At 43.2% G+C, this 25695-nt stretch overlaps 1 protein-coding gene across 1 annotated transcript in view; it reads left to right on the forward strand.

Moving 5' to 3' along the window:
- LOC143332467 (rho GTPase-activating protein 26-like) overlaps window positions 1–25695 on the forward strand; it is an 86792-nt gene that overhangs the window by 11925 nt on the left and 49172 nt on the right. The window contains exon 2 of the mRNA XM_076749950.1: window positions 25250–25345. Within this exon, the coding sequence (XP_076606065.1) occupies window positions 25250–25345 (96 nt within the window). The remainder of the gene's footprint in view (window positions 1–25249; window positions 25346–25695) is intronic.

Raw genomic sequence — 25695 nt, forward strand, 5'->3', positions numbered from 1 at the left:
GCTTCTAACTCTCTCCATCACTCCCATTGTTCCTTTTAGTACCGCAGCAGACATGGCCGCCTGCTGGCCAGGCCTTATGATGCGTTTTGCCAGAGGTTGTGTTATTTTTATAACAACGAGACGTGAGCAAACCCCCGCTGTGGTGAAGTAATCACACCGGGCATCAGTCCGAAGCAAACACAGTAGGCCAGTGTGATGCTGTGACTCACAAAACTACTCGCAGTTGGTAGATTGTTAGCTGCTGATAGCGTTTTCGATTCTGACGCCTGCTTATTGAAAAGTGTATTTCCAAACGAGTAAATAGTGCAAGCTGATGTGTGATCACACCCGGCCAGACATTTTCTATTTATGTTATGGCAATACACCGCAAAGGAAGCTGTGCTGGAGATGCAAAATGGTTTCAAAAAGGAACGGATGCACTGAATAATTGAGCATAATGCAGTGACCCGAGCTGAGGCGTGCCCTTTCTCCAACTATTGCTGTCCTGTCTAGTGGAGAGTCAGCAGTCTTAGAGATGGAAACTGCAGCAACAAAAGAGAGCAAGTAAATCCAGACTTAAAGTAAGAGACCTATTGTTAGGCTGGTTTTATGGTGAGAGACATTACCTGTTTACCTGTTTAGAGGCAGCAGCGTCATCCCACTGTGTTCCAATGCAGTAAAAAGGCTTGAGGTGGTGCAAATGCATGCAAAGGCAGTGGAAGTAGGCAAAGTTTCAAGTGTCAGGTTTCAAGGCAGGGAAATGGACTGAACTTAACTCGTAGTAGTGCAAACTAAGGTGCAGATGTGCTTACTCGAGTGTCAAAGAAGCAGATGAGAACTCTAACTTTTTTTAGCCCATTCATTATTTAGCTGCAGGGGAAATGTGTCTCCTGGGTGCAGTTGACCAAATGAGATAATATTTATGTTGCCTGGAAAGACAGTTATGATTCAGAAACTTGCAGTGATGAAGCCACATGAACGATCCTTCATTTCTGCAGGTTTACAGAGAGCCTCACATTTCTCATTTAAGTCTTATCTTCCTCACATTTGCTGTTTTGGTTCCATCACCCTCACTCTCACTTTACAGCAGCAGCAAGCAGCTCTTGTAGCAGAAAATGCTCCGCTAAACTCGATAAACGCTACCTGCCCAGCACTACATGGCAGACAGTTAATAATTCTGTTCCCATTTCAAATAATTCCTTTACTGATATCCCATACTCAACATAGAAACATAGTAGTCTCCAGGATAATCAAATACCTGATCTAATAACCCCTCCTTTTCCATTTTATTCCCAGTCTTTCTCATTAATTTCCCTAATTTCTCACTAATTCCCATAGAAAGCTTCCACCTTGGATACTGCTGGAATTTTGCAACCTTACCCATGAGCCTCAGCTGCCGTTGCTGTGTGGAACCAGCCAGTTTGAGGCGCAAATCAGACTGTCAACAACTGTATTTTACCCCGCAGTTCTAAAACGAATCAACCCTGAGATTTCAACGTCCCTCCGAGCTGTGGAAGTGCTCCATCTGTGAGCCATGTAACATTATCTACAGGAAAGATTAATGGGACTTTTACTTCCGGGACCAGGGATGCAGCTGTGTTTAGCAGCTAAAGAGCCAGATATTTCTTTTATTTCACGAGTTGGTGGGCATCAAACCAGAGCTAAAAGGAGAGTAAATACAGTTCAAAATGTACACTAATGCTGCTCCATGTCTTCCATCTGCACTGGCCTCAAAAGTCAAAGATAGCAGCTTTGAATGGCTTGTCATGAAGAGAGCATGCATCGCTACATATGGAAACACATCCATTAAATAAGTCACATATTCTTGGTGTTACTTGAACAGTTTCTTACCATTAAAGTAACAGCTCTGCTAAATTAGGCCGTACTCCCTTCTTTCCATCTCCAGCACTTGAGCTCTTAAGCAGTGTTTGTTGGGGAAAGGAAGCGTGCTACTGCTCCGCTTCCGCCACCTAGATTTTTCCCAGCGGGTTGAGGGATTTGCACTGGCAGCCCTCCAGTCACAACCTATTATATATGTAATGAAATAATGTAATACTCACTGCCCCACTTTACCCCATATCAATGCTCACCCCGTATTGATGGTTAGGCCTCAGTTCGTAGGCGGTTTTTAACTCGCTCTGTATCTGTGTGAGTGAGTCTAAGAGACTGAGCACGTGCAGGGGTGGGCTGAGGGGAAGACTCGTCTCTACTGCTGCCCAGAGCCAACCCAAACAAACCACAGTCCACTCGCATGGAGAGCGAGGGAGTGTGTGTGTGTGCGTGTCTGCGTTCAGCTCCCATCCTGCTCCAAAAATAACCCCCCGCTAAGAATATGTAATCCCCAGGTTGCTGTTCTCTCTTCCTTTGATTTCTTGCTCTTTATCACACCCTCACACATTTGATGTGCATACCCTACACACACACACATGCAGGGGTGGTGTCGGGGGTGGGTTTCCTGGTGTAAAGCCAGCCAAAACTCAGGCTTAGTGGGGGTAAGCTGGGAGGTGTGTGTGTTTGCTTTTTTCCATCCGTTTTCGGGCGTCTGGTGTCATTGTCGGGGGTAAAGTGGTATTGGCTTGGCTTGGTGTCTGGCTCAGGGCTAGAGATTACTGTAGGATGTGTCTTATTTATTTACTTAGTTTATTTTCTCTGTCTTTCTCAGGATTTTACAGCTCTATTTGTAGTTGTAGTGATGTTTTAGCTCTGCCTGCTCCTACTTGCTCCTGATCAGATCTTGCAGGGTCAGACTGTGGCGCTGGTTGGACTCAGCGGGTCAGGAGGACAAACAAAGATTAATGCTAGAGAGCGGAAGGGGGGTTATGGGTGGTGTAGGTGGGAGAGGATTGAGTTTGGGGGGGTGGGGATTTATGTCCATCTCTGTGGGAATGCATTGCAAACACAGCCCGGGGTGGCTTGTGGTTGATGCTGGTGGCAGAGGGTGCGGCCCTCTTCTGGAGGACCAACAGTGTTTTATAGTTTAACCATTTCACTCATATGTATAGTGTTTATACTTCAGGATGTAGTGAGGTAGATACAGACATGACACGGTGATGAAGGGTGGCGCAGTGGGCCTGACTTTCAGGTCACACTGAACCTTGTGTGAATGCTTCTTTCCAAAGGCTTTCACACTGAATATGTTTCCATCTCTGTGTAAAAGGAGATTTATGGAAGGCCAGTAAGAGATCTAGAATTCGCTTGAGTTGGCTGCAGTTCTGCAAAGAGTGGGTTGAGGTGGTGAGTTGCTGAGGTGTGATGCTCCATTCAGGGTCAGACTGCAGGTGGGGGATGATTTGTGGTGCTGTTTCTGCAGGGTTCAAGGTCATCTCTGATGATAGGGCTGCGTTTTATGATGATATATATCGTGTGACGATAGAAAAACAGCCTTCGTTTCACATCATCTATTTCGTCGCGTTGCAAATCACCCTTTTCATGGCAGTGCTTTTCATTATTTGGATGACATTTTGCGGTCTTCCACACGGCGCAGATGCAGGGAGAAAATTTGCATGAAAGCAACATGGACATGACTCTGACCAGCCAAGCCAAAACAAGGAGCTCCTACCTATAAGAGGGACTACTGTGCATCACGTGGACGTGGTTTGGATAGGAAAAGCAGTACTTATTATATTTGTACATATATTTTGTCACATGCTTAATTGAAAATTTGCACAAAGGTTTTAGGCTTTAAAGGTTTTATTTTTTCATTATTTTTTTTGCTGTCGCTCACTTCGCCTGCTTGATGGATGAGAGAACCTTGCTGTCTCTTTCTGAATCATTATGTGCTGTCAGGTCTATTCAGCTCAGCGACTGCTATTCTTTGAGCAGCATTCAAGGTTATTTCTGACTCGCAAGTTGAAATTGAGGTCAAAGAAGATTCACTAGTCTAGATAGATGGCTGAGTTTCTGAGGTCTGTCTGCTGAGCTGGCTCCGTCTGCCCCAGGTTTTTGTTGGCCTAGGTGATAATAACTCATCGAGCTGAATAAGCGGCGTTTCTCTTAGTGTCATTAAGCATAAATTGTGCAGCCATTGTGCTTTTTTCGCTGCTCGATGACTTACAGACATTGAAGATGGGCGAATATACACATATATCTTGGTGTAATTTATTGCTATTGTCATTTGGATACATCGAATGTCTCTGTTTTCTTTTTAGAGACATGCCAGCTCCTTTCCACTGTACAAAAATTGCACTAACACCCACTAACATCTGGCTTTTCCTTCAGTGGGAAAGGGTACAGTCGGCATTCATTCCTGGGTCACGTGACTCTGTAGTAGTCACGAGTATTTATGGGCTCCAGCTCCAATCGGCAGTGCTAATTTTCGCCCCTTTTCCTGCGCGATGCTCGGACGTGTGTTGAAGTTCTGGGCATTGCTGTGTAAATATTGCATCCTGCATATCATCATCTCATAAAAGATGGCCTCCGTGCTGCTTTCTACTGTTCCCTGTTTTCCGTATGACACGCTAGGAAAAAAAAAAGCAGGAAGGCAAACTTGTCTAGTGGCTATGAAGAAACAGTTTACCCGCATCTAAAAATCCTGCGTATAGTGCTAATCTTGGTGTAAAACATGGGTCTTCACCACTTTTACCAACTTTTGGTAATACTTTAAACTGAAAACATGTTTGCATCTCACTCCACGGGTGCTGAAACCATATCTTGATAGCCCTCAGCCCTCAAGAAAATTAAGTTTTTTATTTTATTGACAATATTCCGAATTGGTTAGGAACAGTGAGTAATATGCAGCATTTTGCATCTGTATTTAATGTTCTGTCATTTAATTTTAACACTGGATATTGTGGTGTCAGCGTCTCTCGGTGGATTGACTCTGTTTTTCATTGTCACGACAGATACATCCAGAAAGATGCAAATTTCTAATTATGTCGGGAGCTTACAAAGAGAAAATTCTTCTCTACTCTAAATTTAGACCCTTATATAACCTGACACCATCTTTCCAACAGTGATTTGTTTTTTATTGTGCCTTGTTTTTGAAGGGAAAAATGAGGGCACAAGAAAAACAAGGCCCTGAGAAAGAGTAAATGAACAGAAAAGGGAGAGAAGACATGAAAAGTAAAAAATGAGTGGAAGCTGTCAACGCTCCAGTCGAGCACAGTTCCCACATTTAAAGTTGTGTTGCTCTTGTACCAGCGTTCACCAAGCAAATACACAATTTAAACATCCTGATGAAATGATTTCAAGAAGCTGCAGTTTATTATGCTGTGGCATTGGTGCTCATTTTCAATTGTATAGAGGAATGTAATGCAATAAGGTAGTAAACTGTTACCATCACTCCTGCACAGTAAACAAAAAGCAATAAAATAAAAATTCAGCTTTCAAACTGAAGATGTCACATTGCGAGACGTCCAGCGGAAATTGAAAGCTGACCGCAAGGGAGGCTGCGGAGGATCATATGGTGATAAAAGCAAATTTTCTGGCCCAGAACTGAAGCACCAAAACCACATTAATGTAAAGCTCATTTGTCTCCCTGTACACTGAAGGTCCCGCAAACTCCGTTTCCCATCCACTGTCAACAGACCATCACATGTTGGACTCTTTATCTGATTTCCAGCTAATTGGAGTTATTTGAGTTTTTTTTAAGTAGCTATTGATTAGGCTGTTTAGGCTCTAAACCAAAGGAATAACATGTTAAAAGGGTAAATTTAGTCCTCCTCTGTGCACCAGTCTTCTGTCTTATTTGTAAGTTGTCCACTGTCATTTCACAGAAAGACATTGAGGTCTTGAACTGAGATGTAACTTGCTTGCAGCTTCCAGTAATTTTGTAATGTAAGTATAATGGGCTCGTGTTTATGCAGTTCACTGAATTGAATGCAGGTAATTGTGTAAGCAAGATAAGGGCAGCTGATATTGTACTGTTACTTGCACCTGCAGCTTCAGAGTTTCTGCTTTACTCTATGAAAGTTGCGACATTTGCACAGTAGTTTTTACATGAATGGCTTGTAGATTATGAGTTTTGGAGTCTGTGCACATGCCAAAGCCCCCCTGTTTGCCTGAAATATACTGTATCAGCTCCTCTGAAGGTGTAGTTTCTCACAGTGCTTTGTGGTCTGCAGGAGCTTCTACTCATAAATTCAACAAACTCTATTTATATATGGCTGCTGCAAGACAATTGTTTAAGGTCCTGTTGCTTTACGTGCAAGTGCACTTCCTTGCACAGGCCAAGGTGACAGGTCTGCAGGCTTCTTGAAGACGTGCTAGACAAAAGCCTTTCAAAAGCTGCCATTTGTGCTGCCGCTAGATGTTTGCTATCAAGTGTAACGTGGCACCAGTATCATTGGACGTTGTAGTGTTTTGTGTGGAGTGGAGTGTGGAATTTGCACTACACTACTTTGGTCCCTCAAGGCAAAACAGCATATATCACATCTTCAAAGTTAGATTTTCAGTTTGTTCCTCCCCAATTCTGTGTGAGTGCAGGGCGGCTTTTCATTTGTCGTCTCCCAACGCCGTCTTCTTCTGTGTCCCTCTCATCTCGTTCTCTCGCTCTGCGTCACGCTGGCCTCAGAGGAAGGACTTAAACTGACAGGCCACCGAGCGGCAGCCACTCGGCCGCACATCCCCCAGGCTGCTGTGATCCGTCCTGACAGAAAGAGAGACGCAGAGAAAAAGAGGGAGAAACAGGGTGCAGAAGAAGGACAGAGGCAGGGAGAGTAGGAGTAATGGCTGCACTGACAAAAGACTGGAACAGACTCAGAACAGAACATGTCCTCTCTCTTTATTTGTGAGATCTGTGCACACTGTAATAGCCAAGGAAAGAAAATGAGTGTAGTGTGTGTGTGTGTGTGTGTGTGTGTGTGTGTGTGTGTGTGTGTGGTTGGACACTAATAAAGCGTGTGATGGTGCCTTCAGGGCTGCTTTTAGTCTCCTACTGGGAGGGAGGATGAGGATGGGGGGGGGTAGACTCAGACTCAGTAGAGCTTTTATTACCATTATGGCGAAGTGCTGGAATCACCTCTGATCAGTCAAACTCATCTTTCAGATAGTTGTACAGTGTTTTGTCTCATACCAGATTTTTTTTTCATTCTGTTTCATTTCTCTGTATTTGACTGAATATAAATTTATGGGAATCTTTGAAACTTTGCCAGTGGGTGCTGTTCTTTTTAATGATGGACTGAAAGCTTGTTTTTCTTCAGCCCTCTCTGATTGTTAAACATGCCTGACGATTATTAACCCTAATATTTGGACCAGTTTTGGTTCTTTGAAAACCAAAAGTTTTCATATTGTTTTGCATTTCCATGCAGACTTCTTGTTATCCAGACTGTGAGAATAACAGCGAAGGAATTATTTGAATCAAATTGGTTTGGTAATATTTTATCAAATTATACTTCAAGGCTCAACAAAGATCTTTTTGAACTGTGAGTTTGAAGAAAAGCGTTGTCTGTCGCTGTGGCAGAGAGTTGTGAACAGTGTGAAAATGTGTGAAAAGGTACCCACAGTCCTCCTATAGAGAACAGTAAATCTGCAGCTCTCTGTCGCGGCGCCTTAAACAAGACATTTCTCATTTTGAAGGGTGCCAAATGTGTCTGAAAACTCTCCAAAGTACTCACGGTGCATCTGAGTTGCAGCCTTCTCCCTCCTCTGTACATAATAAATGTCTGCTGACACACTGAACTACTTATTTTTGTGACTGCGAACATTCCATTTATGTTCCCGTTTTGCCATATAAGTAAAATAACATCATACCCTTAATGCAACATTACTCGACCATTATGTCGTGACTTGGCTCTCGGCTTCACTTTACCTCACAGCAGCTTGCCCCGAGGCTGCAGCAGGTGTCAGAGACAGCTTGCTCACACATGCATGCGTACGCACAGCAGCATGAACACATGCTCGCTGAGACACACACTCGCCCCATTAGTTTGCCTTGTAACTATGGTCACGCAAAGATTCGGCGCATCTACAAATTTGCGAATGACAAACAATACGTTTTCCTCTCGCTCTGGAGCAGAGGCACGTTAGGAAATGAGCGCTCACGGGGTCAAATTTAACACCTCAGGTGAATTAATAGGATTGTCCTGACAAGCTGGTAACATCTTGACAGGAAAGGAGTGAGGAGGAGAAGGAGGGATTAATGAGGGGAGCAGGGAGGAGAGGCAGCTTGGAGGTGCTCTGTATGCATGGGGTTTGGCCCGCTGAAGGTTGGGGTTTTAGTTCTGGTGATGGTGGGGGTCGGTTGGGGGTTGGGTGTTGGTAAGAATGACTTTGAGGCTCATTCATGGAGCCAAAAGAATATTAATTTACATGCATATTTCTCTGCCTCTGGGGAGGGAGAATTATCCAGGGCGAGAGAGTTGTTCAGAGGCAGACTGGCAGGCTAGACTCTCGTCCAGGGAGAGATCAAAGTGCAATTTCTTATTCCTTCTCCCGGATTCTGTTTGAAGTTGGATTTCTCCGAATACCTCTGATACCTCCAGTGAATTTTCTGCTGCCACAGCACATAAAAGGCAGCGAGGTGCGAGGGGGGAGGGGGCAGGGTTGCGAGGCTGGCTGGCGAATGTCAGATGGCATTGGATACACAAGGAGATGACTTCTCTGTATCTGCTCTGTGGATAACTGGTTAAAGGTTACCATGTGGTGGCTGTTCAAAACGTGTGTATGTGTTCACCGACTGAAATAAAATGAGATCCCGCTTTCTTTTTTTTTTTTTTAGGTTAAATTTCAAGCCCATGTTTCCACCGTGTGTTGCAGCAGCTCCATGCTTGTTACTTTGATTTTGCTGCAGTTATTTATGAGTGGTGGGTTTGAGCTTGCGTTTTATGCTTGTGAATGTTGGAACCTAATAGTAGTTTTATCAGCTTCTATTCTTTGAGTTCTGTGAGTTTATGTTCAGCACCAACTGTGAATTGAAATGTTAAAATGAAGCATTACTACAATTGAATAACCTTGGAGTCAGTTGATTGATTAGTCTTCAGCAGATTTGTTATTTAGGAGTGAAAAGCAGTCTGTTGAGATGCTGTGAACGCAGCAGTCCGTTCAGTGCCGACTGCTCAGTGATTCCATATGATAAATTCTAAATCAAAGTTTTCACACCACAGGACATGAGATATTTCCTGTGCTATAATTTCACAGAATGTTCCCATGTCAGCGTTGGGGTTCAGTTGTTCTAGCTGGAAAACTGGATGGAGAACCTACTTCCTCTTCCTGTTCTTGTTGGGCATTTCCTGTTTTAAACTTCCCAGAGCAGCGACAAAGAAAGTAGGGAGGGTGACCACTGTAAGCCTGGGAAAACTTTTACTGCAGCGTTGACAGCTGTGCACGCTGTTCATACTGTGCGTGTATGATGGGTGTGTATTTTGACTTGTTTAGGGTTGCAACAAATGGTTCTTTTTAATGCTAAATCTGCAGATTATTTTAGAATTTCTCAGACTCCAATACAACATCTTCAGTTGTCTCGTCTGGCCAACAAAACCTGAAAACATCCAGTAAATTATCATACCGTATATGAAAAAGAGCAGCAGAGACGGCACACTAGGGTTGACGGCATCGAGCTATAATTCTATCGCAGTATCGTGAAATCGGTACATTCACTACTTTCCAAGCCATTATATTTTGGAGGTAAAAAGTTTTTTTCTTTTTGGCTTCTGTCTTAATCCTCCCCTCCGTCTGTCTCTGAAGAGGTGAAGGAATGAGGTTAGAGGGGATTTCAGCCAATCCTGTTTGGAGACTGACCATGTATTTCCTGGTCAGTGTTGCACACTCGGAGCTGCTGTCCCGTGTCGTCTTAGACAGAGAAGACTGGCATTTGTACAGACGTCTTGAATGCAGTCAGCATGGCTCTCAGGCAGCGTGTTGGCAGCTAATTCGCTGGCTTTTTATCCAAGCTTTCAGATGTAAGTGAGGTTGGCATCCATAGGAGGCAAGTTGCCATGATGTAGAGCTGGCATCTTAAGGACAGCCTTCTCCATTAACCATGTAATGTGTTTAAGACTGGTAGGACAGACAAAATAGCTATTATAGCTTCAATAGGTACCCACTTATGTAGGACTTGTCAGTTCTACATCAACCTGATGACAACAGCGTCTCCTGAGTCGTTCCTCTGAGACCTTTGTTGAAGACTTTCACGACTTTTTATTGACCAAAGCAGGAACAAACCGAAAGGTTCAGGTGTGTGTTTGTTCACCACTGGAGATGAAACACACCCTATTCTAAGCATAAAGATGCCAATAATTAAACAGCGTAACCATGTCGTGCTACAGCTAAATTAATTTTGAAAAAAGAACACAAATAACGAAGAAAGTGTATTTTTTCAAGGATTTCTTGAGCTGTCGCTGGTGCTTCATCCAATTTTTTCTACTGTTTTTCAGCAGCGGGCAGCTTACATTAACTTTAATGTTTTTCATCAACATTACACTCAAAATCAAACATTTTTTTTTGTATGCTGGCATTTTAAGTCCAATTTGTTGTGCAATTGCTCCTCGTGTGAAAATACCACACACTCAAAATTTGCGTAGACTTCAGGTAAGATGAGATAAGATAACATTCCGGGTTAATTCACTTACACTTACAACAGAATAAAAAGGAAAGGTAGAAAAAAAGAAAACAAGTAGAACAAATAGACACACGTTTGACCGAGACGTGATGAGAAACACCAAAAAAGCACGAAAACACACCGGAGGTCGGAGCTGCTCTAATTAGCTGCTAAACATTAGCCCGTTAGTTAACCAGTCAGTACCAAAGTGCATGCTGTTATTTTTGCTGCTTTACCGTAAGCAGCAGTGGACGAAGCCTGTAGTATGAGCGAGTTCACAAGGTCACACTTTAGCTCTGGGAGAGTGTGGGCAGTGTTTTGCCATATGTTTGTGCTGTTGTCTGGAACAGAGGTCAGGTTTGTGTCGGGCGTAGGGGAGGAAGTGGACGAAGGCTATTTGGAGACTTACGCTAATCTGGTTAGTGTGGTTTCCACCCTCTCCTTTCTCTTTCTCCTATCGCCATGCTGGTCTGATCCATCATGTGCCCAACAGCCCTTTACACTGCTCGCTGCTGCTCAAATGCATTCGAAGGTTAACAGTGTTTTCTCTTTTCTCTCTTTAATAACACTGTTTGCATGGGAAGCTAAACTCCAAGTCAGAAGTAGTTGGCTTTTGGTTGATTATTTGAGAACACTGTGTTAAGAATGTTTTGGGCAAAGCTGATGGAAAAATGTGTGAACAAAGCTGCCTCAGCATTGTTGCTTTAATATGATTTATTCGCGACCTCGTGACATAATGATAAAGACTAAATGTTCTTTTTCCACTGTTTGTGTTGGAATGGCATTTACTTTGTCCTGTAAAAGCGATGACCTCAAGCGGGACAGCAGAGTCTCCCAGGCAGCGCCGAACAACGACAACAAGCCGCAACAGAAGGAAAACTACTCTTTCATCCCCCGGCTCTTGTTTCCTTCTGTGACTATCTATTTCTATCATCCCGGGATCTCCACACCCGCTGTCAGCTCTATGTAAAAGGAAGGTCATATATTCCCTTACATTTCCTGTTTTGAAGAGGACGCCTGGGCTCAGAGTCAAGCCATAGTTGTCATATCAGAGAATGCTTTTAGATGTTTTGGGGAGTATTGGACCATTGGTCAGCTTTAGGGCTGCAGCAGATTTTTATGAGGAATTAATCTGCCATGAATTTTCTTGATTATTTCAGGAAATGTCACAGTTCCCTAATGCACGAAATGATGCCTTCAGCTTGTTTGGTTTGGCCAGGCAACAGTCCAACACCCAAAGATATGACAGAAAAGCAGCAACCATTTACAAATGAGAGACTTCATCAGGAAATGTCAAAATAGTTGCTGATTAATTGGTATTACTCTTAATTAACTGAGCATTTCCGCTGGAGTCCGCTTATCTGTGTTGTGACAAGAGCGCCTTATCACACTGAGGGCCTGTTGGCAGCTAATGTTATTTCAAAAGTGAGACAGCGAGAAATACTAGATGCCTTTGAGATTGAGTTTGCTGTAATAGATTTAAAAACGTTGTTCAAAGTATGGTACAAAAATAAGCTTTGAACTGCGATCAGCTTCTTTATTATTCACTGCTAGGGCTGCAACTAATGACTATTTTCAGTATAAGTGAATGTGTGGAATATTTTTGCAACTCACTGATAACACTTTGTGTCTATGAATTTGTCAGAAAGCTGACAAAAGCTCAGGTTATCTTCAAATTGCGGTCCAAAATCCCCAAAGTACTCCATTTACAATAACTCTTTAATTTCCTGATTGTTTGACAGGAAACAGTCAAGACGACAAAAAAACCCCCCAAAACATGAATGACATAAGTGATGACTGTGTGCAGCCTGAACTCACGACACAGATGGTGATACTGTGGCTGCTCACCTGAAACAGTTTTATATATAAATTCCCATTTAATCTTCACATTTCTTGTGAATGATGTCTTTTTCTAAAGCTTGTCTCGACGGTAGGAAAAGAGCTGGGGACTCGCGGATACTTGTGGCATCTGTGCTCTCCTCACATGACAGGAATGTTATAAAACTGGCTGAAAACTTGGTGTTTTCCTTTAAATTACGAGGTCATTTTAAGCCAGAGCAGGGCATTTCTGGCCCCGTGTCCTCCGCTCGGAATCCAAGTCAGATTGTCCCACATTCCTGCTGTGGATTTTTCCAGCGGCGGCCGTCGGTCCGCAGGGTGATTTCACCCCACAGACGCTCCTTTTTTTTTTTTTTAAAAAAAGAGAGAGAGACAGAGAGAGAGAGGAAAACCTCGCCGGTTGTCTCTGTTCGCTGTGTCAGCAACAGGCGTGGCAGTGCCAGAATGAGAGCGAGAGAGGTTGAAAGAGGATTACAGAGAGTGAGGGAGGGAGGGGAAAGGGGAGAAGAGTGTGACAGGGCATAAAAGTGAGAGAAGCTGATAGGAACTAAATGGAAACAAAAAAAAGATAAAAAAGAGTGAGAGGAAAAAATTTGAAGACAAAAACAAATAGAAATGAAGTCGAAAGATATAAGCAGAGGAAGAAACTCTGTATATAAGGCTGAAAAAACAGACGGAGAGACTGAACTTCCTGCTCCTTGTGGTGGCCTGGCTTCTTTGTCCCTGTTGCTAGGTTACGATAGCTATGTGACCCGGGACGAGAGGAGGGAAAGACGTGAAAGCCTCAGTGATGGACAGTGTTTCCCTCTTTCATCCGTGAAGCTACATAGATAATTTCCATCTATTAGAGTCAATTAAGCAGTCAGCGATATGATTTCACCCTCAGACACTGGAAAGTACTGTGGAAGTCCAACATGTCTCCGTGAAGACGAGGCTGTGTCTTCACTGTTTCAGATACTTTCACATTTATAATTGGTGCAGGACCGTGTTGCATTTTTGGAGCATGACTGGACTTTGGGGCAGATATAATATCAATATTTGGGAGCAGTGCTGAAACAAAGAGTTGATAAAAGTCTTTGTTGTTTGAGATGACAAATTGGCGTTTGTTGGTTCCACTTCCAGAGGCTGTGTTGCTTTTCTCTCTTTTATATCATGAGCTCATTTTTATGCACATTTTGTGGACAGAAACGGCAGAATTCTAGAAAACTTTAAACTCTGAATTTGCTCATTTGCTTGAGGTGTTTTTTTGACAAACATGTCTGATGAAGGTACGACGGTTCGTCCATGGCAGCGTTTGAGATGATGCTTTGAAAGCAGCATGCAGTCATCAACATACAACAAGGTAACCATTGATATGTGAAAGTAAGATTGCAGTTTATTTAGGAGCCAGGAAGGGACATGCGATGTGGGAAAAGCAGCCGCTGATGCTTTGATGTGTGTCTGATTTGGACTTTTCCCTCTCTGATGCTTTAACTCCAGCCGGAAACAGTTCACATCTCCTCCTACAGCTGTTTCTCAGCTCAGCTCCCTCCGTCCCTCCTAAAACTATATGACTTTCTTCCTCCCTCTTCTCCGTGTTTCCCCCCCGCTCTTCCTGCCCCCTCTCCACACAACCCCCCCCCCCCCCCCCCCCCCCCCCCAAACTCTCAGCTCATTCTGGTTGGGACTTTATGTGCCATTGTTAGGCTCTTTTTGTACCCAGGCTTTATTTAGTCATTGTTAATCACTTTGTTGGCCTCTGACCGCCATCCAGCCCGTTTCTGATGAGCACAGTGCTGTTACAGGGCAAACAAAAGCCCTGATAAAGTGGCACGGAGCTTCATTGGCTTTATAATCTCTGTGAGATTTGGAGGATTTCTTCACAATGATTTCATCTTGTTTTTCGGCCCTTTCCTCTCTCTTCCTCTTGCTCCTTCTTTAAATTCCTTCCACGGGGTCCCTCCTCGGGATGGGCAGTTTGACACTCATTAAACAGGAATGAAGATGCAAGTGGGGTGTGTGTGCGCTCTGAGTGTGTGTGTGTGTGTTGAGCTCCATGAGAGACTGGACCCACTGTATTGGAAAATGAAAAGGTTCTCACTGCTCTCTGCTAATTACAGTGAACTTTTACAGTAAGCACACACTCTCGCACACACACTTGTCCCCTCAGTCGCTGCACTGACACATTCAGTTGTGATGAAAGCCATCTGCTGAGATAGACAAAGGGAGAGTTTCCAGTGTGTGTGTGTGTTTGTGTGTGTGTGTGTGTGTGTGTGTGTGTGTGTGTGTGTGTATATATGCTGGGTGTGCTTTGTCAACCCCAGCGCTGTGTCATGTGTTGGCCCATGTTTGCTTTTATAAGTGGTTCCAAATACAGGCCAGTGAGTGCCCCTGTTAGTTCCTCCATGTGTGTGTGTCTGTGTGTGTGTATATGTGTGTGTGTGTGTGTGTTTACCGTCATGACTCCCACATGCGAGGGAGTTCCATCACAGATTAGGGGTGTGTATGGTCCACAGAGCTGCTGCTGGCAAACACACAAAGGTTTTCACAATATTATGCCAGTAAATGTAAAAACAAGTGTTGGTAATCTGTTCACGGCGAGGTCGCTCGGACACGAACGTGTTTTGGGATTTATGAGACTGAAGGTTAGACAAATGAATGTTGTGAGCTGAAGAACCTAAATCAGGCTTTTTGGTTTAATTCAGTTTAGTGAAACAAATGACACACATGTACTTAGTGCACTGAAAAACAGCGATATAGTTTCATTCACTGTTTTAAAATCTGGGCAAATATTTAGAACCAGTGTCAAATTTAAGTACTAAATTGTGGTTTTAATATTACCTCATTTCCTCCTTCATTGCCTTCTGTGGTTAAACGTGTGTTAAAAATAAAATTGACAGTGAATGGCTGGCGTTGGGGGTTGGTGTGAGGTATGGTCGAGGTACTGGACCTCAGGTCCGTGTCAGCCTGTAGTTAAACCACCGGCAGGAATATTTATACAAGTGGCGGCAATTAGGGTGTGATTGAGAGGTATGTAGAAACTGTGTGTGCACAGTGAACACAGCTGTGGGTGTTTTTTAACATTTTGTCTTTTGAAACAGCAATCGTTGCTGTGATAGAGTATGTTTTGGATTGCCCTGGAGCTCACGGTCATGGTTGCCATACTGGTAATGTGGAGCTGTGTGACCAATAAAAGGCTGTTCTGTATCTGGAATCACCTTAAACCTCCGATAGATTTCAGTACTGTGACTTTAGAAAATATAGAATTTGTATCCCATTATGTTCCATTTGCTTCTGCGAATCTTAAGATAGAAACACTTTGTTCATTTTGTGATTTTAAGATTAAGGGGAAAAGTTTTAGACCAGACTTCAGCGCATAATGTCATTACAAAAATATGAAGTTTTGGCCATAGATCACAAATGCCTTGAATTCTCAATAAAGGTCTATGACCAGAGCAGTGCCTCTTGAACAGATTTTGCAAGGACGCTATGTGGGTGGCCACTGGCTTTTCACTTAATTGATAATAAATTATTGAAACTTTTAATAAGTTATCAAAATTCTTAAGGATTTATATTGATTGCTTGATTAAATAATGACTGGACTAGCTGTTACAGCCATTTACTGCATCCCTTTTGAACTGCATCCAGTAACGGCTAACATTTTAAGCCATGCTGGTGACGTGGCGCTATGGATGGCATTCGGTTGGTTGCTCAGTCAACCACTTTGGTCCAGACTGAAATATATGGATTAGCAATAATTAAGCACTAATTAGCACAAGCACTAATTAGCACAAGTTAGCATGTTGTCATGCTAAAGTAAGATGGTGAACCTGCTAAACAACAGCTAGCGTTAACATTGCAAATGTGAGCATTTTAGCATGCTAATGTTATCATTTAACTCAAAGCACTGCTGTGCATATGTAGAACCTCCTACAGCGGCTAGCACGGTGTTAGCCTCTTAGTTGTGCATGTCCATGCGTACAGCATGCTAATATGTGTGCTAATGTCACATATAGTAAAAAGAAATCTAATTTAACCCTTGATTGTGTGCATATGTGTGTGTGCGCCCATCTATATATATATATGTCCCTATATGTCCCTTGCATGTGTGCAGGGATGTTAGTCTCAGCCTGGAGGTTGTCTCAAGCATCTTGGCAGCAGCTTGTCATGATGACATATTTACTGTACAGGCCGCCATCTTAGTCCTTGGAAGGTGATGAGATAAAATATAACTCTGAGCTGTTCTCCCTCTCTCTCTCTCTCTCTCTCTCTCTCTCTCTCTCTCTCTCTCTCTCTCTCTCTCTCTCTCCCTTTCTCTGCCAGGCTCTCTCGCTCTTTCTTTCAATCTCTGAAGTGACGTTACTGCCCTTGCATCCAACTCAAACTTACAAAGTGTTGAAACCGTCTTGGATATGATTTGTTTTGTGCCATAACAAAACATTCAGATGGACTTTTCTTGTTTGTGCGCCGTTGGAACACACTCCCTCATACCGTTTTTGAAGTCGAGCATAAAATTAACAGCATCCATGGCTCGATATTCCAATGACTGAAGAGGCTGAATTTGATTCCTCTGCGATTAGTAATCCACCTTTAACCTCTAACCATTAACCCACTTTACACGGCCCTCAGGGGCTGTATGACAAGGTATTAGATGGTTTTGCCTTAATGTTACTGGACAGCGGTGAGCCATTTTTCTACTGTTCTCCAGCTGTGTTGGTGGATCGTATTACAGGCGGATGATGGACCTGAAATGTGGGTCTGTAACAGGATCTACATTCATGGCCAGATTTGACCTTAATCACCAATACATGCTCCACTGTGGCCACAAGAAGAGCGATGAGTATGCCGTGTGTCGATGTGCACCGACCCGATCTGCTTCCCATAAAGCTGACTGAGCAGAATGGACAGACGAAGGGTGACCTTTGACCCCGACTTCTCCCCCAACCTGCGCTCACCACGGCAACGCCTGAAAGAAGCCATCTCCACTTCCTCTGCCTTTCTTTCTCTCACACTTTCCCTGCTTCTGGGGCTCATTGTTGTCGGTGTTTCCTCCCCGCTAAATGTCAAACTGACTTTGTGTTCTCTGCTCAACAGGAAAGCCTGAGTATGTACTGTAGGTTCATGCTCAGTGTTTGATGATGTTCAGTGACTGTACCATGGACATCCTTTTGTTGTTGTTCCTTTTAAAAGCTGTTCTGGAGCAGAAAGAGACAAAACAGTGATTACATCCAGTTAGATTGTATTTGTTTTACCAGAAAGCTATCAGGGGGCCACAGTGATGATCTTTGAATTTGACAGCATTGACCTTTCTGGTATCAGCTACCATTTTCTGTACAATATGTCCCTCCCACTGCTTCTCTGTCTCTAGATCTTTCTCTCGTTCACACACATGCACACACACAGAAACATAATGAGCATTTTTTTCACAGTTACAGAACTTAATTATAGCCTCACCAGCAGGGCTGCAAGTCAACTAACATGAAACATACTGTAGCTGGAACAGTGCTAACACATGCTTTGTCCATATAGACTCACAGAAATAGTGCACTGGTCTGAAGCCACATGTGGAAGTAAATTAAATTCAATGCCACATTTTTCTGTTGGTCCTGGAACAATGGCAGCCACAAAGCAATATTTACACGGTGCCATAAATTTCTTCATGATCAAAAGAAAAGTGTCTGAAGTAAAAGGCTGCACTAGATCATTTCATCTTGCCTCGACACTTTATGTCAATCCATTGTTCTTTAAATATAGCCAGACTGGGAAGTAACATCCTGTCAAATCATAAGATTTTATGAAAAGAACATTTTAAGAGAATAAATTGTACCAGAGTGTTGTATGATTTTTACAGTCTCTCACTTTATGATCGAGTTCACAAATTCCTCTCCATGCTTGGCTGCTGGGTCATGTAAAAACTTAGATCAGGAGACTGAAATCTGTCTTTGTACCCACTTTGAATGGTGTGTGTGCATGTGTGTGTGTGTGTGTGTGTGTGTGTGTGTGTGTGTGTGTGTGTGTGTGTGTGTGTGTGTCCCACTTGATGAATAGGTTTTCTATTCACATGCCTGTGGAACAAAGCTACTGCACAGTTCAAGCTACTGCTGGATATCCTGTTGATATCACACAGGCCCATTCTTTCGACTGTGTATGTGTGTGTTTGTGAGTTAATACAAATAGCAGCCGTTGTACAGTGCTGCTGCATGGTTGTGGTCAATTACAGATTCCTTTTGTGTAGCTTACAGTGCTCTGTTTGTGTACTGTATCTTTGTGTGTTCCTGCCTGCACTTTTGTGTGCAGCATGCCTCATTCCAGCAGCATCCAAGCCACTGGCCCTCAAATGTCATTATTAAATTGCAGACGGAGCATGTGACTGGCATATTTAAGGCGGGCAGGATTCCCCACGCCAGTGTTGCTACACATGACAAGCAAAACCGCCTTAAGAAATGTCAGTTACACTCCAGAAAGGATTGACAAGAGGGAGAAATGGCCTCATACAGGCCACCCTTGGCTCTTTTGCCCTAAACAGCCACATGGCGGTAACAAAGCACCTGCGGTGTCTCTACAGCTGACCATGCAGGCATCGCTGTTGTTTGGATTCAGTGGATTGTGGTGGACAAATCATCATCAACCTGGTCTGTTACAACCCTGTTTCCAAAGAAGCTGGGATGCTATGTAAATAAAAACAGAATGCAATCAGTTGCAAGTGCACAGGTTTTATTGGATGTAGCTATAGCAGAGGTAATATTTGTATGAGAGTGTAAGACAAGATATTCATTCATATATCGAGTCCCAAGTTCCTGTGTTGTCAGTCCTTGACACTGTTTGTTTATTTGTGTGTGTCTCCATTGGGTTTTGTCGTGAGCTCAGGAGGATGTGAAAGAGGGAAGAATGGGAGGAATTCTGCTGAGAAGAGGGCGAGAGGACAGAGAGCCAAGTGTCAACAGGGTCATTTATTTATAGCTGTCACTGTCCATAGCTGTCCTTCCTGCCCGGACAGAGACACGAACACACACACATGCACACACAAACACACAAATGTTAAATGGCAGTGACACCACAGCATCATCCATACATCTTGCATCTGGGAACCCCCAACAATGTGCCTTTTTATCTTTCAGCTGCAAGTCTGATTTTGCATATTCAAAATATTTCAAATATCTCCATCTAATGGTTGATTTTTATCTCTTAAACAACAGACCTACGCCGCCATACCAGGCGTATCGTCCATGGTTGAATACTGTATTATTGGCAAACACCGCTCTTTCTCTTGTGGGATCTATTCATAAGTATCCCTCGGCATGAGGGACTTTTTAGTAATTTGGACGAATTGACCTTTTTACTAAACACAAACGACTTCTGCAATTAGTGGCTATGAGATGCACACCTCAGAAATGATCAGTGATGTGATGCTACGACTACCCACTCCTCATCAAACAGATGATGCTGCTTCTATCTACACATTGGCCAACTATCTTTCAACCTGGGGCTTGACCTTGTGAATCACTGCGTTGAAATAGCTACCATAAATGGTAAGGCGTCAGTGCTGGCCACATCTGTAAGTAGACGTTTTCTTACACAAAGCTTTCCTGGACAATGTACTTGTTGTGGCATGTAATTCCTCCTTTGTTTTGTAGTAATTCATTTGTGTTGGCGAGCTCTTACAGAATCATATTGGCCAACAATGTGCTTTTGATTTAGAAACACAGTTTGAGTGAGCCGAGAGCCCCGCTTTGGGCTGATGCGTGTGATTGCACGGACGTCTGAACATATAAGCCTGCGTCCCGGAGTGCTGCTATTGCCAGCATCTATCGAGAACATGGCCATTGGGAGCGATACGACATGCATGATGTATCTGCATGCACGAGCCAGAGAAAAAGCTTGTTACCTCATCCCATCGTTTGCCAAAATGCACATTGAGACGTCCTCCAAGGGCAAGTAAGCTAAACACAAATGCATGCTTGCGAGATTGTTTTTCATCACAGTTTTAAAGTCATTGTTTCCAAAGTAGAATAAAGTCATACTTCGCAGTCATCAGGGTATTTGCTCAGTGTGCCAGCACCAACAGAGGTAAACAGTGAAAGTACTTGCGGCAGATAAATTCAAACAAAACGTCTCATTTTGTTAGCAACACTGTCACGCAGCTGAAAAGCAATGATATGAACAATAACGCAATCATGATAGTTTCTGCACACAATGTAATCAAAGGAAAGAAGGACAGACTAATTAGCGTTCATGTAATATCGCCTATAGTGTAGAATGTGTCGCCAATTTTTTGATAATCTGTACACACTATTTCAGGTGTTGTCAAATTGACAATTCTAAAGTCATCGAAGTGTGCAGTATGCACTCGGGTTGAGCAATATGCTAACATCAAACTAGCCACCATCAGCCCAACAATCAGATATACCGACTCTACATGCTGTGTTTCCCTGCCGCCTCTCTGCTGTTCCTGGCCACTGTGTGCTACAGGGTTAGCTAGCTGAATGGAGTCTGACACCTGAATAGAAATCTGTGTGTTGAGTTCAGTCTTGAAAGTGTTAAGTACCTTCTTTTCAGAATGTGTGAGAGGTGCTTTCCAGAAGTTTAAAACAAGACATCAGTGGTTTGTAACGTTTCTCCAGAACTGATTGTTCAACACTTTCGATGCATTCTGAGCTGATGAGAGAACAGGAAAAATGAGGAAGGAATAAAGTTTTCAGTCAGTAGAAGCAGTTCAGTCTCAGTGGCGACAAACCAGAGATCAAACCAAACAAGGCATCACTCTCTTGTGTTGAGCTTGAAGTGACTCCCTCAGAATCAGAGGAGGGGCGTCTGTCCAAACAACAATTGTTTTGCGCAGACATTCAAAAGTCTCAGAGGAAGAAATTCATCATAGACCAATTTCTCCTCTCACAGTGAAGCAGCAGTCGCCACAAATCTGGTTTCACTAAAACAAATATTCAAACATTTTGTTTGTTTATATTGCCTGACTGTATTGAAGTGTCTTGGGAAACCTCACTCCTAAACCTCCTATTTGTCTTTTGAATTACACATTTCTTCATCAGAAATTATGGGATTGGCAGATGATTTCATGGCCTCTAATTCAGGATTTGGTGGCAATTGTGAAAGTCATTGTTCCGTGAAATCTGAAGGCTTATGGCCTCCAGAAGTGGGTGTTATCACAAGTGCTGCATGCATATTGCTGTGCTATTATAGCCTCAGTAGATCAGAAAGCAGCAACATGTTTTATGCAGAATTATGCATCTTTATCAAGTGGAAAAGCTCCCAATTTGTGCAGTTGTTGTCACTGTTGCTCTCTCCCCACCAAAAGTTAATTTAGACTTTATGTAGCTTATTAAAAGGCATTTCGGGAAACATCTCCTGCTCTAGCTGTGGTTGTAGATGCACTGTTACTTTCAGTATCTACTGCATACTACTAGTGAGTATTATCATTACCAACAGACTTCACACTGAAGTATACTTAAGTAAGACTGCATCACATGACTGATCGCAGGTCTCACCCAGCCAGTGGCTCCCTCACAGCTCCGAAAACATTGCAGCAGATTTTGGCTTTTTTGGATAAACTGACCACATATCGGAAATCTAAATCGTTATTTTCTTGGTGAAAAAAACATGAATAAAACATTCTCAAAACTGCTCAAAATTTCCAACTTTGCACAGTCTGTACAGCACCTTTCATTCAGGAATTGCGGCTCAAAGTGCTTTACAAGAAAGGAATCACATGCACCAAGTGAGTGCTTTCCATAGAAAAGACAGAATGGACATAAAAACAGATAAAAAAAAAAAAATCAATGTAAAATAGGATAGAGAATAAAACCCACCTGATAATGATCATAGTAAATTCAATTCTAAACACTGACATTGAGTCCACAGGAGTCGCTTTGAATGCTGTAATAGCAGCGCATTAGCTCCAGACAGCTAGTAGAGGCCAGCTTGGTATAAAACAGAAAAACTAAACTGTACTAAATCACAAAACGGCTGTAATAAAAGAGCACCAACAGATAATGCTCCAACAAGAGCTTTTTGAGGAGTAGATCAAAGATGCCTGTCAATATTTGCTTGGCCCCTGATCTGACAGAACGGTGGACGCAACAATGTCAGTGAAACTGCTGCAGACCTGTGCCAATAGTGGCTGCTGCAGCTGGCAGAACAAAATGTATGAAACGATAAAATGAAGCAGAAGTGCACGACTGTTTCACTGTTGCACGGTAACTAGTAGAATACACATCTAATCACAGACGGGTGATATATAACAGTGTAAGTGCATCTCGAGGCTGTGTCCTTTTAAAAGCCCTTCTGTTTTCCTACTCCTTGGTCTGTGGTCGGTTTTTGATGTTTATGACGGAGAGCGTGTAGAGAGCGCAGCTGGAGCCAGGGTGAAGAAATTAACAACGACAGGCACGTTTCACTCACAAGGTGCTGAGAGGGACTGCCAGTGGCAGCAAGGAGAAGGAAGGGGGACGGAGGCCAAAAATAAGAGAGCAGGCCGCAGGGAGGCCGGAGGGAGGAGGGCAGTGGAGAGAGAGACGGAGTTTCGTGCAGCTCAGCGGGCACAGAGCATGACATCAGTCGCACTGAGGCCACCCATGCTGGAAATAATGCCCGTCACACTGTTGTTAGTGTAACCTCATTTGCTAATATACTGTAACTACGTAAGGTGGCTGCTTTTGATAACGACAGTGTATATCCTGTTAGAAAGTACACTCATTGCCTCTTCATTTGGTACACTTTGGCACACAGTCTAATTTGATGCAGTACAACAGCTCTGTTTTGAATTTGGCTTTTATGAAGCTTATAATTTAACCAACACTGTCAGGTAATAACTCTTCTTTATGTTTATTATTGTGGTCGTTGTAGTTGGTAGTGGTGTTGTGCAGGAGTGCATATTGAAATTTGTTTCTAATACTCTCGTGTATAATGAAGTCCAGTGGAACACCACTGCGACCTACAGCCATAATGAACATTATTATGTTTGCAAAGGCAGAACTGACATTAGATTGTACTAGTGTATGGAGGATTTTTTTTTTTGATTATCATTTCAATGCTGCACCTGTGCTTTCTGCACCTTTGTCTCGATATATTGTGCAGTTCTAATGTATTATTAACAAGTGCGGTACAGTAGCAGCGCTTTCACTTCATCTCACAGATGACTTTGCCAGGTGCTGACATGTCTGGCTTTCAAAGCTGCAGATGCACACTCACAGCACCTTCAAAGAGCAGGCCATACCCTGCTCTGAGAACAGAAACGCCTTGATGTGTCACACCGAAACACATCTGGAGAACGATGACACAAGCGACAGAAAAGTTATTCTTATGATTCTGCAGCATTCATGTCCTCAACAGGCCACCGTTGATGAATTATGTCATTTGTAACAATTAATGTGTCACAACACAGGACTGTTTCGTTGGATGAAGTGTCACAGAGTACAGTATTAGGGTACTACTGGAGGGACTGAAGTATTTTTTTTCTTCACTGGACACTGGTACTGTAAAACCGCAGTTTATCCTTCAAGGTCGGAGTGTGGTCTCAGTTTGGTCATACTTTAGTTATTTTGACGCTACGGAGCCACGGTGACTCACTGCTGACTGACATCCTACCATGTTTTTCTGACTCAGTCCCAAGAGAGACAGCGGTGTGTGTGTGCGTGTGCGTGTGCGTGTGCGTGTGCGTGTGCGTGTGTGTGTGTGTGTGTGTGTGTGTGTGTGTGTGTGTGTGTGTGTGTGTGTTTCTGGCAGCACGTGCAGGAGCTGCTGGGCCTGCGTTTTATTTCTTGGACTGGCAAGCTGCAGCGGCTCATTCCAAATGCGTGCGCACACACACACACACACACACGCACACACACACACACACACACCCACACCCACACAGATCTACTTGGTGGACCTGTGGTATTTACATAAACATGGACAATTACACTCTGTCCGTCTTCTCTGTGCACACTGTCTGTCCTTTCCCTGACTCCCATCTGTCTTTCCATGAGACTCTTCATCTGTCCTCTTTTTTTCTTTCCTTCTTTATTTCCCTGCATACTTGTCTGGATTTCATTTCTATCAATAGTGTACGAAACGCCACTGAAATACATGTCTGCTTGTGTGAATTTTGTGTCGTTTCTCTCCTCCTCTTCTTTGGAAAAGTGGGATTTCCCTGCTGGGGTTGACCACATCATACTGTTACCCGTATTTCTTTCTTTCTTCTTTGACCATGAGAGTGAAGGAATAATTAGCCAAGGCATCAACAAAGATAGCAATTGTTTTGAAAGTCCTGTAACTCCTGGATTCATTCTATCTCAGTGTCAGGATGTCTTGCAAATTCCTGGTTGCAGTACGTTGCTCCCGAATATGTGAGGGCTTCACTCCGCTACTGTATGTGTGGCCGACCTCGGCCAGTCCAGCAACAGGGACCATTGTTGCGAAGGTGACCCTGCCTGGAGTTTAAATGGAACGGAAGCCAAACTCGCCCTGAGTGTGTGTCTCCAAGGAGCTCTTAGCGCCTCATGCATTATTTGAAAGGCATCCATCAGTCCGAGGCTTTTCACTGCCTGGCTTGGTTAATGGGACTTAAGTTTAAAGGGAACTTTTTTGCGCTTTTCAGCAATCGCTCACATGCGCACACACCGAAAAGCCTCCACACAGATGTCGGAGCTGTCAACCTTCATCACCGACGCCACTGGGGATCCACTCACAGGATCTGCCTGTCTGCGTTTAGCCTCTTTCCACTCACTCTCACTTTCAGTAACTGCATCAAATCAGGACAAAGGCTCATATTCTCCTACATGTCATGTGTTTTTAGGCCAGGCAGCCAAACTTGAAAGTAAGAATATGATGTTTTATATGGTTTGGGGTTTCAATCATTATGAACTCCCACAGAACAATGCACACTAAATATGAAATATAGCTTTTGCTAAGAAAGCATGGTGTCTCTAATGTGTCCTTTAGTAAACCTGATGGCCTCTTTTTCTTTTCTCTCCGTTCTCTCAGGTCTGTCAACAGCCAAGAGGAAGTTTGCCGACTCTCTCAACGAGTTTAAATTCCAGTGCATTGGAGACGCCGAGACGGATGATGAGATATGCATAGGTGAGCCTGCTGATATGAAATCCAATATATTCTCCACAGCAGCAGAGGAGAGCCTGTAAATAGACTGTAGACAATGTTCTCTCAGTTATAATCGCTGAAATAGAACAGTGATATCAGAGCTGATGTAAAGGCCACTTCAGTTTTCAGTGCTTTTATACAGGAAGTCATAAATATCTCTGTAATTATGCCCAGAATCTGTTCGTTATTTTTTGCAGTATTACAGCTTTTTGTTTGATGAATGCCATGAAGTGGAATTAAACGGCACATTTAAAGCCTTTTCAGCGACTTGTGAACAGTTTATTGGCAAGAGTGGCTCGACCTTAAACCTAAACACTGCGATCATTTGTCTG

This window comes from Chaetodon auriga, chromosome 15, assembly GCF_051107435.1.
Source record: "Chaetodon auriga isolate fChaAug3 chromosome 15, fChaAug3.hap1, whole genome shotgun sequence".
NCBI lineage: Eukaryota > Metazoa > Chordata > Actinopteri > Chaetodontiformes > Chaetodontidae > Chaetodon > Chaetodon auriga.